Source organism: Sminthopsis crassicaudata, chromosome 2 (assembly GCF_048593235.1).
Source record: "Sminthopsis crassicaudata isolate SCR6 chromosome 2, ASM4859323v1, whole genome shotgun sequence".
NCBI classification, from domain to species: Eukaryota; Metazoa; Chordata; class Mammalia; order Dasyuromorphia; family Dasyuridae; genus Sminthopsis; species Sminthopsis crassicaudata.
In genome coordinates, this window is record NC_133618.1 from 589,918,555 (window position 1) to 589,932,689 (window position 14,135).

At 37.2% G+C, this 14,135-nt stretch overlaps 1 protein-coding gene across 1 annotated transcript in view; it reads left to right on the forward strand.

The window, feature by feature from the left end:
* The window catches only part of CASP7 (caspase 7), a 53,240-nt gene that overhangs the window by 9,390 nt on the left and 29,715 nt on the right, over positions 1–14,135 (forward strand). Inside the window, exon 2 of the mRNA XM_074295654.1 lies at positions 6,175–6,293. Coding sequence (XP_074151755.1) covers positions 6,175–6,293 — 119 coding nt within the window. The remainder of the gene's footprint in view (positions 1–6,174; positions 6,294–14,135) is intronic.

A 14,135-nucleotide genomic window follows, 5' to 3' on the forward strand; every position in this document is an offset into this window, starting at 1 on the left:
ACAGTCAGATGTAAGAGATGCCAAGATTTGGTAACTGATTTGGCCATGAGAAGTGAGGGGGTCAAGGAGGATGGCAAGGTTGTGAATTTGGGAGATGGGAAGAATGGTGATGCCCTTGTCAGAAATAGGGAAATTTGGTGGTGAGAAGAGAGCAAGAGAGGAAAAGTAATGGGTTCTTTTTTATATGTGCTGTGTTTGAGTTTCACTAGGATATCCTAGTTTGGAATATCTGATGATAATGACAACTGATGATGTGGCATGAAAGCTCAAGAGAGATAGTGGAATCAGCAATATAGGTATGGGAGTCATCTTAGAAAGAAGGGAAGGAGGGAAGGAGAGAGAAAAGGAAAGGAGGAAGGAAGGAAGAAGAGGAAAAGGAGGAAGGAAAGAAAGAAGAAGCATTTATTAGAGAGTACTATAAAAAGCTTATTCCCTTTCCTTATTAAATGCTTCCTATGTGCCAGTACTCTACTGAATTCTTCTTCACAAAAAACTCATTTTAACCTTACAGTATTCCTGGAAAGTAGACTTTTTTTTAAATCCCATTTTACGGTTAAGGAAACTGAAGGAGATAGATTAAGTGACTTGCTCAGGGTCACACAACTAATTAGTGTCTGATTTCAGGACCAGTGCTCTCCCACTGTACCACTTGCTCCTACAAAGCCTTGGGATATGCCATAGGTGGTTGATGCTTATGATGAGCCAACAGACTGAAAAGCAGTCAGATATTAAAAAGAAAACCAGGAAAAGAAGAGGTGATCAGCAGTGCAAAATTCAACAGAAGGAGAGGACATGAGTAAAAACTATTAGATTTGGGGGAAGATTATTGATACATTTAGAGAGTGCAGTTCCAGGTGAGTAAAAGGACAAAAGCTAGGGTTGCAAAGAATTGAGGAGTGAGTATAAGGTGAGTTTTGGGGGTAAGGAATATAGGTAGCTTTTTTCCTAAGAGTTTGACCAAGAAAGGGAGGAGAGATTAAGTGGGTTTAAGTGAAGGATTTTTGAAGATGGAGACTTGGGACATCTTTGAAAATAGTAGTGGATGACCTAATAGGAAAGATTAAAAATTGGAAAGAAAAGGGAGATGATTGAGGGGGCAATCCACTGGACAGAGAGGAAGAAATGGGCTTTTTGGTATATGTCATATAGAGGGGCTGCTGTTGGAAGAAGAGCCACCTCATTAAAGACTGGAGGAAAGGAGCGAGTGGGAGGTGATAACAAGGGGAAACTTATTCTGAATGATCTGTTTTCTTCATAAATTAAGAGGAAAAGTCGTCAGAGGGGATGGATGGAAAGTAGGTGAAGAGGCTTTGGGGAATTGGGGAGTGGGAGAGAGAATCATTTAGAGAGAAATAAGAGGGTTTCTTTGTAGTAGTTAGGAGCCTGGTGAGTTAGGGAGCATAAAGTTTAGGAATCCCTAGTCTAGCAGCACATTCCTGGTTTAGTCTTTCCAGTAGCACATGAGTAGGAGAGATGGTAGGGAATGGTTAGAGTAACCCCTGGTGTGGTATTTGGCAGCTTCTTTCAGACAAGAGAGCAAGTGATTCAACAGTTTGGAGGTGGCCTAATTAACCATACTATTAAGATTGGAAAAGAAGAAATTTAAAGCCAGAAAAGGGGTAATCACCTGAGAAAGGACTGAAGGATAGAGGGATTGTAGATCAGAGGGCCAGTAAAGAACAAATTTTGTATTTTTTCTTTCTTGTTATTTTTCCTTTTTGATCTTATTTTTCTTGTGCAGCATGGTTAATGTGGAAATATGTTTAGAAGAATTGTACGTGTTTAACTTATATTGAATTACTTGCTGTAATAGGAGGGAGGGAGGGAGGGAGAGAGGAGAAACATTTGGGACACAGGTTTTACAAAGGTGACTTGAAAACTACCTTTGTGTGTACTTTGAAAAATAAAGACCATTATTGTAAAAAGAATAAATTTTGTCCAGTGTTCTTAGACAAAGTGACTAATATAAAAAAGTTTCACATCATTGTTTATGTGTAACATGTATCACATTGTTTAATGATTCCAAGAGGGAGAATGGAGAAAGAAAACAAGGGATAGAATTTAGAACTCAAAACTTTTTTTTTAATTTAAAATTGTTTTCATATGTAATGGTTGGGAATATTATTTTAATCAAAAAGAAAGAAAGTCCATGGTGCTAATGGGACATCCAAGTAGAGATACATAGCAAGCAATTGGAAAATGGAACCAACTCTCAGAAGAGTTTGAGCATTCAGAGCTGGAGGTAGATCTCTGTATATGGTTGATATTAGAAGCCATGTGAGTTAATGATTATAAAATCAATCAATCAGTAAACATTTATTAAGCACCTACTATATGCCAGAAATTATGCCTTACACTGGTTAAAAAAAAAAAAAAAGAGAGAAGGACACTCTTGTGAGACTGAAAGGCGAAGATGAGCAGGAGTAGAATGGGAAGAAGAAATGAGAAGAATCAGATAGTCAATAATACTCTGTATTAGATGCTATTTCTTTTAATCTTTACAATAACTCTACTTAGGAGGCAGATGTAAGCACAATAGACCCATTTTACAGATGACTAAACTGAAATTCAGAAAGATGAGATAACTTGCATAAGATTACACAGCTAGTCAGCATAGGAACAGCTTTTGGATGCAGATCTTCCTGACGTCAAATTGAGTAGTCTATTCTCTATGCAAAATAGGAAGAGAAGCAAGTGAAAAATGTCAGAGCATGAAGAATCAAGAAGGAAGAAATGTGCAAGAGGGTTTGTTATTCAGTCATGTCCTACTCTTCATGATCCCATTTTGAGGTTTTCTTTGCAAAGATATTGGAGGGGTTCATCATTTCCCTCTCTAGCTCATTTTACAGATGAGGAAACTGAGGCAAACAGTGATCTGCCTCGGGTCAAACAGCTGGTAGCTGTCTGACAACAGATTTGAATTCAGGAAAATGAGTCTTCCTTACCCGCCACTCTACTCACTATTAGGATTACATGCTGTAAAAACTGCAGGTAGAAGAAAATTAGAAAATTATAATAAATTTGGATAAAATTAAAATATGGTGAACCATACAGCATCTCCTGCTTTGGGTAGTACATAATAATCTATGGTGTTCCCCTTGTAGTGCTTATATAATCCTCTCACCTTTTTATTTATTTTTCTTAGTAATATTAGCAAGGATACATTTTAGGGAGAAATTCTAATTTCCTAATGATTTCATAATATAAGCAGTCTCTTTTCCAAATGTATTGCATTCAGAAGCAGAAGTTAAATCCCAATTAATCTCCATTTGAAATAGTACTAATGGAAGCCAGTTGAATTTTCCTATGCTGCCTTTATTTTGAAAACTTTCTGATTTTTCTTAAAATGAATGTGCAAAACAGAGTAATTAAGACAGACTTCTAATACTTTTCCTAAAAAAGAAAAGAATAAATTTTGGAGGAATAAGGTATAGGGAGAAATGATAGGAATTTATGTTAGTAAGATAGGAAAAAGTTAGTCTTATGATTTAATAAATACTCATTGATTAATTCACGAATAGGCCTAGCCCATGCATTAGGATCAGATCTCAGTTAGCACACCCACTGTTTAAATACTCAGTGCTTTCTTCCTCCCACTTTAAAACCTTTGGCCTGCTCATTTCTCTCTAGTTTAGCAAGACCAGTCATTCTGTCCTGACAAATAGCTTAATTACTGGAAAGTTTCATATATAGTCATTTGTAATAGAAGAGGTGTTTTTGAAATTACATTTTCAGGGAGAGGGGATTTTTTTTTAAGTACCCGGATATGGAATCCCTGCCAGAGAGCTTACTGTTCTCAGAATTGAGCTTCCAAATATATACTCTAGCAAGGGCAAGAGCAGGATCTGCCCCTTGTTGCTTCCATCAGTGTCTGCAGCCCTGTACTGGGCATTGTTTTACTGCTTCAAGAGTGTGGAGGAGTGTGGGTATAAGATGGAAGAAGAATTATTGAATCTCAGCATAGGAAGAGACCCACTCTGTCAACCCCATTCAAGAATGTTCTGTTTGGTATACCTAACCTACAGCCATTGAACTTCCATTTAAGCGCTGCTAGTGATAGGGAACTCATCACCTCATGAAATGGTCATTGTTGGATAGCTTCAATAATTGGAAAGTTGATTTTTGCACTTAGCTAAAAATTTGAAGTTCTCTAATTTTTACCTATTAAACTCCAACATTCCTTTGATTAAAACTAGCATTTTTTATTTGTATTTATGTTTTAAAGTTTGCAAAGCACTTTACAAATATCTCATTTTATCTTCACAATAGTCTTTGTTATACATATATGCTGTCCTTTCCATTTTACAGAAGAGGAAATTGAGGCAGAGATTAATGACTTGCTTGTTGTTACACAACCATAATCTAAACTGGTCCCTGATTGCAAAGAGGTAAACATTCTATCCATAATGAATACTCGAATCCCACTTCCTACGATGACTTTTCCAAGTTAAACCTTTCCTGAGGCCCTATGACAAGCCCTTATGCTACACTCAACCTCATTTTGTCCCTCCAAAATTAAGGCCCTTACTTATCCCACATAACCAGTTTATCACCAAATCTTGTCATTTCTACCTTTGCATCTTCACACACACACACACACACACACACACACACACACACACACACACACACACACACCTCTCCATTTGCTCTGCTGCAATTTGCAATTACAACTACAACAGTATTTTAATTAGTTTCCCTGCCTCATCTCTCCCTACTCCAATATATCCTTCTTCCTTTCTTCCTCTATTCCTTCCTTCCCTCCTTTTCTATATCCTTCTTTCTGTCCTCTTTCCCTCTCTTCTTCCTTTCTCCCTTTTTTCTTTTCATTCTCCTTTCATTCCTTTCTCCATTCCTCCCTTCTTTCCCTCCCTTTTCCTTCCTTCCTTCCTTCCTTCCTTCCTTCCTTCCTTCCTTCCTTCCTTCCTTCCTTCCTTCCTTCCTTCCTTCCTTCCTTCCTTCTTTCTTTCCTTCTTTCTTTTCCTTTTTCCTTCCTTCCTTTCTTCTACTTTCCTCCCTTCCTTCCTCCATCCCTACATTTTTCCTTTTCTCTCCTCTCTGCCTCCCTCCTACCTTCTTCTCTTCCCTCCTTCCACCCCCCCCTTACCTTTAGATACTAGGAGTCTAATACAATCTTCAATGTCCACATTGCATTTGACATTTGATAACCTGTATAATAATTTCTTCATTTGTGTCTAAGATCTACCTCTCCATCTAGACTGTGTATATGTCAAGGAAAAAGATGATTAAAAAATATTTTTAAATTTAAAAAAATTTTAAAGATCTTTTTTATATACATTTATTTCCCTGAGGAGCAGAAAGCTGTGAAGCAAGGAGATGCTAAGCAAATATTTGTGGATTACAGTGATTTTAGATGATGAGAAAAACAGAGAAAGATCATTAATAAAAATATAAAATTGGAAAGAATCTTAGTTACATTCTGATCTAACCTCTCATTTTTCCTAGTTAAGAAGTTGAGACTCAATGAGAAGAAGTTATTTACCCAAGATTCTACATCAAGATAATAATAAAAGTGTGGGATCATAACCCCAGTTAGTTGGAACAAACATGACATATATATATACATACATATATATGTATATATACATATATATATTTTGCTCTGGGATTGAGGGATTTGGCTAGAGAGACCAATTTGAGGTCAGATCTATAAAATACGCTGAAAGCCAGCAAGAAGAGTTTGGACTGGATGCTTTAGCTAAAAGGGGAGTCATTGAAGATTCTTGAATAGAAAAGCAACATTATAAAATAATATAAGGACAGATTAGGTTGATTAGTACTCTGCAGGATAAATGAGAAGCAGAAAGCCATTCATTCCCACTGGTTATCTAAACTGGCTGAAGTGGAGATGTTGTATTATACTCAATACTAATGAAAGTTCAGTTTAATGATGCAAGTAAGAAGGCTTAAATTCCAGTTCTGCTATTTATCTGCTTGTGAGCCTAAGCAAATCACTGCTACTCTGTGCTTCAAGTTCTGCACTTTTAAAATGTTATAAAAATAAACTATCTCTCTCACAGAGCACTTACAAGAAAAATTCATTGTAAACCTCAGCACTGTATACAAGTGAACTATTTATTACATGATATATGTATTATATTATAGGTATCTATCTGTCTGTCTTTCTATTTATACACTTACATATTCACACAGATGGCAGATGAGTTGGAGTCTAAAGTGCAGCAAGGAGGAAGTGATGTAGAAGAAGAAGATGATAAGAAAGATCTTGTGGATGCCAAGCCTGATCGATCCACCTTCCTGTCAATAATCAGGTAAATTGTTTTGTTTTAACTCTCTGTACTCTTTCTCTCCGAGATCTCACTGGGTCGGATGAGTTCAGTTATCTCTAGGAAGATGACTCCCACATCTGTATGTCCCATCCTAATCTCTCTTGAGCTCATTCCCACACCTACTGCCTGTTGCATATATCCAACTAAATGTCCCACAGGCAGGCATTTCAAAGGAAGAGGTTAGTTGTAAGTGACGTCCAAGTTAGGTTCCTTCCTACTCCAAATCTCTTGCTCTATGAAGTAAACATGTCCAAAATGGAACTCATAATCTTTCCCCAAAAATCCATTTGCCCTTCAAACTTCCCTAGTCTGTTCACTATACAACATTCTTCCACTTGAATCTGTCTTCAATTCTTTCCCCCCTTTACAGATGCATCCAATTAGTTGCCAAATCTTGTTCTGACATACAATATGGTTCTCAAACGTCACAGTAATCTATGTATATATACATATTGTCTCCTCTGTGTTATGTCCTTAAAAGTAAGAATTGTTTCATTTTTTAAAAATTGTATGTCCAGTTTCTATCTAGCATAGTACCTGGTACATAGTAAGAGCTCAATAAATGCTTGTTGATTCTATAAACTGATTTATTAGTAGTAATCATTCAGTTGCAAGTGGTTTACAGAAGTCATTCCTCTCCTATAGAAAGCAAAATGAATGCCATGCATTATCACCATTACCCAATATGCATTAGATCAGGTAGCCAGAGACAGAGATGAGCCTGTACTAAAGGGGACTCTTATTTATAGAGTCTGAGCATATTTGTCAGAGAGCTGAGCCAGAAGTACTAGATGGGTTCCATTTCCAGTCTCGGGAATGAGCTGAAGGTTTGCTCCTTATCTTCATTATCATCTACTTGGTATCTTCCTCTTTCCTTTCTTTAAGAGTTCCATGCCTTTTTCAAGACTTCATGCCTTCATAATTAAAACATTTTGTAGACTTTTAAAAGTATGTATTTTTTCCAATTATATATGAAAATAATTTTTAACATTTTTCTTTTAATTTGTTTTGTTTTTAATTTATGGAATAAAAATAAGTATTTCTATAATCTAGTATAACAAAAAAAATCAGTTCCAAATTTCTCCTTCCCTACTTCCTCTTCTCCTTACCTTGAGAAGGTAAGTCATTTGACATAGAGTGTATATATATATATATATATATATATATATATATATATATATATATATATATATTTATATTTCTATATATATATATAGTCATACAAAATATATTATCTTATCAGCCATCTTGTGAAAGAAAACAAATGCAAATAAAGAGTAAGAAAAGGAGAGTGTATCAATGTACATTCAGACTCCATTAATTCTTTCTCTGGAAGTGGATAGCATTTTTCATTCTGAGTCCTTCAGAATTGTCTTGGATCATTGTCTTGCTGAGAATAGATAATAGTCATTCACAGTTGATCATCATATAATATTGCTGTTACTTGTACATCAGGGGTTCTCAAACTACAGCCCTCGGGCCAGATACAGCCCGCTGAGGACATTTATTCAGCCCGCCAGGTTATGGCAAATGGACTGAGAGGTGGAGACAGAGTGTGAGTTTTTGTTTTTACTATAGTCCGGCCCTCCCACAGTCTGAGGGACAGTGAACTGGCCCCTATTTAAAAAGTTTCAGGACCACTGGTGTACAGTACAGATTCTGTTCACCTCACTTTGCATCAGTTCAATATAAGTCTTCCCCAGATTTTTTTTAAATCATCACACTTATCTATTACAGCACGATAGTATTCCATCACAATCATATGCCGCAACTTGTTCCATCATTCACCAATTAGTTGATGGACCTCTCCTCACTTTTCAGTTCTTTGTTGCCACAAAAAAGAGCTGCTATAGACATTTTTGCACAAATATGTCCTTTCCCCTTTTCTATAATGTCTTTGAGATATAAACCTAAGTCAAAGGATTTGTACTGTTTTATAGTCCCATGGGCATAATTCCAAATTGCTCTCCAGAATTGTTAAATCACTTCATAACTCTGTCAGCAGTACACTAGTATCCCAGTTTTCCTGCATCCCTTCCAACATTTGTCATTTTTCTTTTCTGTCATATTAGCTTATCTTATAGATGTGAAATGGTACCTTGGAGTTATTTTAGTTTGCATTTCTCCAATCAATAGTGATTTATAGCATTTTTTAACATGATTATAGAGAGCTTTGATTTCTTCCCTTTCTAATTCTAAACCTCTATCCTGTCATTTCTCCCACTGCTTCACCCCTTCTCCCATTCTTCTTCACCATGGCCTTCCAAATCTGCACTCTCAACTAGCATCCCTTCTCTGGCCATACTTCCTCCCTTCAGATTAAACACAGCGGACCAGATCAATTATGCACTGCCCCCATCTTTTAATTCCTTGCCCTTTTTATCCTATTGCCCTTCACACTCTGCCCATCTTCAAGCTTGACTTGTCCCCACCATTTGCTTTAAGAAAAAGTTTTCTAAACTTTCTGAATTTCCATTACTTAAGCTTCCTTACCACCACTTACTTATCAACCCCTTACATTTAGCCTGTCAGACTTCTGCCCTCCTGCAACTACTTTCTTCAAGGTTACCATCATTTCTGTATGGCAACATTTCACCCATTATCATAGATTTAGAGTTGGAGGGACTTCTGGTCCAATTCCTTAGTTTTTATAGATGAGCAAACTGAATATAATAACTTGTCTAAGGCCATCCAAAGAGTACAAGTGACAGAGTCAGCATTTGAACACAGGTTCTTGACTCTAAAAACAGCACTCTGTCTATACTACTTCTCCAATGAAAAGAAGGCGATAATCTTATCTCTTCCTTGGAGTCAGGATTGGCTTGTTGGTCATTGTAATTAGATTGAATGAGAAGAGAAGAAGACCGAGAGACATCTATGCTCAGGAGGTGAAAGATGAATGATGAAATAGAGACAGTATGCCTTAGTGGATAGAGAGCCAGTCTCTGAAAGAGAAAGAGAGAAGTTCAAATTCTGACTTTCTAACATGTTAATGACTGTGATCAAGTCTCTTGGGGCCCATGGAAACTTTCTATAATTATTCATTATGGAGCTCCACAGAGGAACTTTCTTCACTGATTGTTCTCTAAGCCAATTAAATTATGGGATTGATCCAAAACAATAATAAAAATAATAATTATTATAAAGTGTTCATCTTTATTTTTTGTTTACCTTATTCTGGTAATTCTTTTTTCCTTAAAATATTTTAGTTCACAAAATTTCTTACAAATAATATTATTTCACATAAATCTTTCTATATTTCTTTAAATTCCTGTTGTTCTGTTGTTGTTAAGTCATTCAGTTTTGTCCAGCTTTTCATGATCCAATGCACACTAGGCCCTTCTATCTTCCACTATCTGGAAGTCTATAAAAGTTCGTGTTTGTGGTTAAGATTTTAAGTAAATGGCTCTCAGAGCAAGCTTCTTTTCCATATTTCCCAGAAAATGGAGTCCTCCTATGGGATTCTTTTGCTCTTAGGTTATTATTGTTCAGTAGTTCAGTTCAGTTGTGTCTACGTCTTCTTGACCCCAAGAAGGCCCCTTCTTTCTCCATTGTCTCCCAAGATCTATCCAAGCTCATGTTTCTTGTTTCTCTTATACTGTCCAACTCACCTTCTACTGTCCCCTTTCTTTAAATCTTCAATCTTTCCCAACATCACTGTCATTTCCAGTAAGTCCTGTTTTCTTATCATGTGTTAAATAGTTAAGCTTCAGAAGATCAACTTTGACCTTCTAGAAAATAATCTGAATTAACTTCCTTAAGCATTGACTGATTTGATCTTCTGGCTGTCCAAGGCATTCTCAAAAGTCTTTTCTGGCACCAAAATTTGAAAGCACTGATTCTGCGGCACTCAGCTTTCTTATAGTCCAACTCTCATGGTCATATAATTGGAAAAACCATAGCTTTGACTATGTAGATCTTTGTCAGCTCTGCTTTTTGGCATGCTGTCTAAGATTTGTCACAGCCTTCCTTCTAAGAGGCAAGCTTATAATTTCATTGCTGCAAGTGCCATCTGCAGTGATCTTTGGGCCCACAAACATAAAATGTGATACTACTTCCATTTCTTTTCCCAATGGGACCAGTTGCCAAGATTTTAAATGTTTTTTGGATAGTAAGCTTCCAGCTCCTAGTGTTTATTGTTTTACAGTGACAGTATTCCATTACATTCATCTGCCCCAGTTTATTCAGCTCTTCCCCCATCAGCTTCCTCCTGGATAGTCTCTCCTTCCTGAACTTCCCTATCATGTTTTTCCCCCCTGGTCCTCCACACTAAGTAACTATTCCTTCTCTATCTCATTCATATTTCATCTCCTAAGCATGGATGTGCTTCAAGACTCTCCCTGTGCCTTCTTTTTTCATTCTACCTATTGACTCATCAGTTTCCATGAATTCAACTATCATCTCTATGAAAGTGATTCCCAAATTTGTAGATCTGGCTTATTTCCCTTCTCAGATGTCAGCCATACATCATCTGCTACCTGCCTAAACACTTAGTAAATGTCTGGTGTCCAACTAAACTGAAAATCCTTACATGGGGAGTTTGAGTTCTACAATTTGAGCTCAGTTCTCATTTAAAGCACTATTGCTTCCATATGTTTCATCCTTCCTTGTGTCCAACATTGAGTCAATGATTCATTGATCCCTCTTCATAATTTTGGATGTTATGTGGAATTATTAGCCTTGTTACATTTTATCTATTTTATGTGCAATGATATACTATTTTAAAAATTGCTTGTTTGTTGCTGTTTTATCTACAGATAAATGAGTTCTCCATCCATCCTCTTGGAGGGTTCTCTCTAGAGCTTAAAGGGGCATTTTGCTTACTTCTTATGCATAGAAAAATATAGATTGGAATCTTCTGGTGGATCCAGAGCCTCGTGTGGTTAATCTCCAAGGTCCCTACATCTCCCACAGCCCTCCCCACTTTGTATCTGCTCACTTTGCTAGGATTCCCACCAGAGGGGCTGGGTCAGCTGAAAGCATCAAAGACCATTTTTCCTCTTTTCTTGGGGACTTTGCTGCAAGTCCTCCCCTCATTGTTCCTCTCCTTGACCTGATTCCAGGTGAAAAGTAGATCAAGAAAAGATTATGTATGGAAAGCCCTGGAAGAAAGGAGCTCGTCCTGTTTCTCACAGTTGAGAAGATGAGCAAAGAGTGTGTGCTTTGAAGCTAAAGAGAGGACTTAGCTCAAATCCAGAGCTGCTACTGAGAAGTTTTTTGACCTGGAACCCACCAGTTCACTTCTGGATCTCTGTAAACAGAGATCACTTTTAGCTTGAAATCTAAATTCTGTGACCCTGATAGCGTTTTTGCCTCGTTTCCACTAGGTGGCAGGAAAACATCATTTTATTCCCAGTTTGTTTGGCAGCAGAGAACTGAATCATTTGAGAAAACTGTTTTATATAATGCCTTGAGTATTTGAGCTTTAGGGAGAGAAAAAAAAAACTATTTAGAAAAAATAGATGTGGTTTAGTTGTGAACCTGTGGTTCTAAAAATAAAATCTGGTTTCTGATATCTGGGTTATTAGGATAGATATAGATATAGATATGTACAGTAAAATGTGTATTTATGTATTATTTTTATTAAATGATATTACACATATACATATTCATAATATATCATTTATATGTACATGAATATGTGTTTATATATTTTATATGTAATGTTATATATAACACTACACATGTACACATATGCAAGTGTGTGTGTGTCTATGTACTATTATATTGACACATATATCTGTGTATATATATACATAGACAAATATATAAATGTATATAGTATTTTTACCTGCTGTTGTTGTTCAGGCATATGTAACTTCATTTTCCCATTTGGGATTTGCTTGGCAAAAATACTGGAGAGTAGTTTATTTTTGCTAATGCCTTCTGAGTAATGAATGCAGTGCGGTGATTAGTGGCGTATTAAAATACTTTTATTCTCTTTGCCCTTCTGGATTAGTATATGTCCAGTGCGGTGGGGGAGAGAGCTGTGATACCTTCCGTTTTGCAGCCACCCTCCTGTGTTGCACAGAGTTAAGCCAGAGCCCAGAGTCAGTGAAGCAGACATGCTTACCCATATCTACCTTGAGTCTTGGGTTTCTTTCATCACTACCCACTAGAATTCTGAGCTTCCAAAGAAAAGCGTTTTGAGCCCAGCGCTGGATTCCTACAGTGCTACTCTTCTTATTGGAAAGTGGTCTTTGCCCCCACATTAAGTCTCCCGGTCACCTCTCTCCCTCCTAAATACCTTTCATGGGGAGAAAAAAAAAAATCTGGCAACTACATCTAAGTCTAAGTTGGAACAGAGATAAATGATTTATTCAGAGAATCTGGTCAGTGTTGTGGGCCACTGTGTCTAGTATAGGACAAAGCTAAGTGAGTCTCAAGTTTTTAAAAAAATTGACCTTAAAGCATTTTAACTTGCCTTTACTTTACCTTGGCACATGTACCTGTTGGTCCCAGAACACTTTTTAGACCTTCCTTTCTTCTCTCTGAGTAATATTAGAGAAGAAATATTACATGAGGAAAAAGGCAGCTAGGTAATACAGTGGATAAAGCCCCAAGCCTGCATTCAGAAGACTCATTTTCCTGAGTTCAAATCTGGCCTCAGATACTCACTGATTGTATAATCCTGGACAAGTCACTTAACCCTATTTGCCTCAGTTTCCTAATCTGTGAAATGAGCTGGATAAGGAAAAGGCAGACCACTCTTATAAAACCCCAAATGGGATCACGAAGAGTCAGACATGACTGAAATGACTAAAGAACAACAATGTTCTGTGAAAACCTATTATGTCCCCAACTCTGCTTGGTCCAGTGGTGAATACCAAAGCCAAAGGCATGGTCTTTGTCCCCAGGTTACCCAGTGTATAGCTCAAGGGCAAGCTATGAAACTAAGAAAACTATAATATAATGCATAATTAAGAACTAAGCTAAATAGAGGCAGCCTAGTAGGAGGAGATAGAAGGGCTACTTTCCTAAGCAAGAACACCTTGATTCAGTGTCTACTTCTGATGGTAACTATCTCTATGTCCTTGGGCAGTCACAGGCAAGGCATTTCTCAACAGAATTGTTGATATGCATGTGTTGAGTTGTACCCAGGATTCTCTGCATGAGGGGAATCATAGGTTTGGACCAAAAAAGAAAAGAAAAATGTGTAGTGAAGGCTGTGTGATGAGTATTCCGGGAGAAAGGTCAGTTTTTGTTGACAAGGAAGTTCCCTGGAGGGTGTGGGACTTAAAGAATGTGTGGCGTTTAGGTTAGCAAAAAGTCCATCATATGATGATTAATACATTGGACTTAAAATCCAAGTTTAAACCCAATATCTGGGTTTTAATCCTGGCTCAGACATAAATATCTTTGCAGTGCTTATTTTAATAATAGCCTTAATACCGCACCTATGGCATGCCAATCCTTATGCTAAGTGCTTTCCAAATATCTCATTTAAATTCTGAAGAGCAAATTGGAATTATGCCTAAAGGGCTATAAAACTGTGCATATCTTTTGATCCAGCAGTACCACTCCTGGGGCTGTTTCCCAAAGAGATTGTCAAAGAGAGAAAAGGACCCACATGTGCAAGAATGTTTGTGGCAGCCCTCTGTATAGGGGCAAAAAACTGGAAACTGAGTGGATGTCCATCAGTCATTGGAGAATGGCTGAATAAGTTATGGTGTATGAATAATATGGAATATTGTTCTGCAAGAAATGACCAGCAGGAGGAATACAGAGAGGCCTGGAGAGATTTACATGAACTAATACTGAGTGAAGTGAGCAGAACCAGGAAAACCAGTTCATTTCACAAATTATGAAACTGAGACACACAAG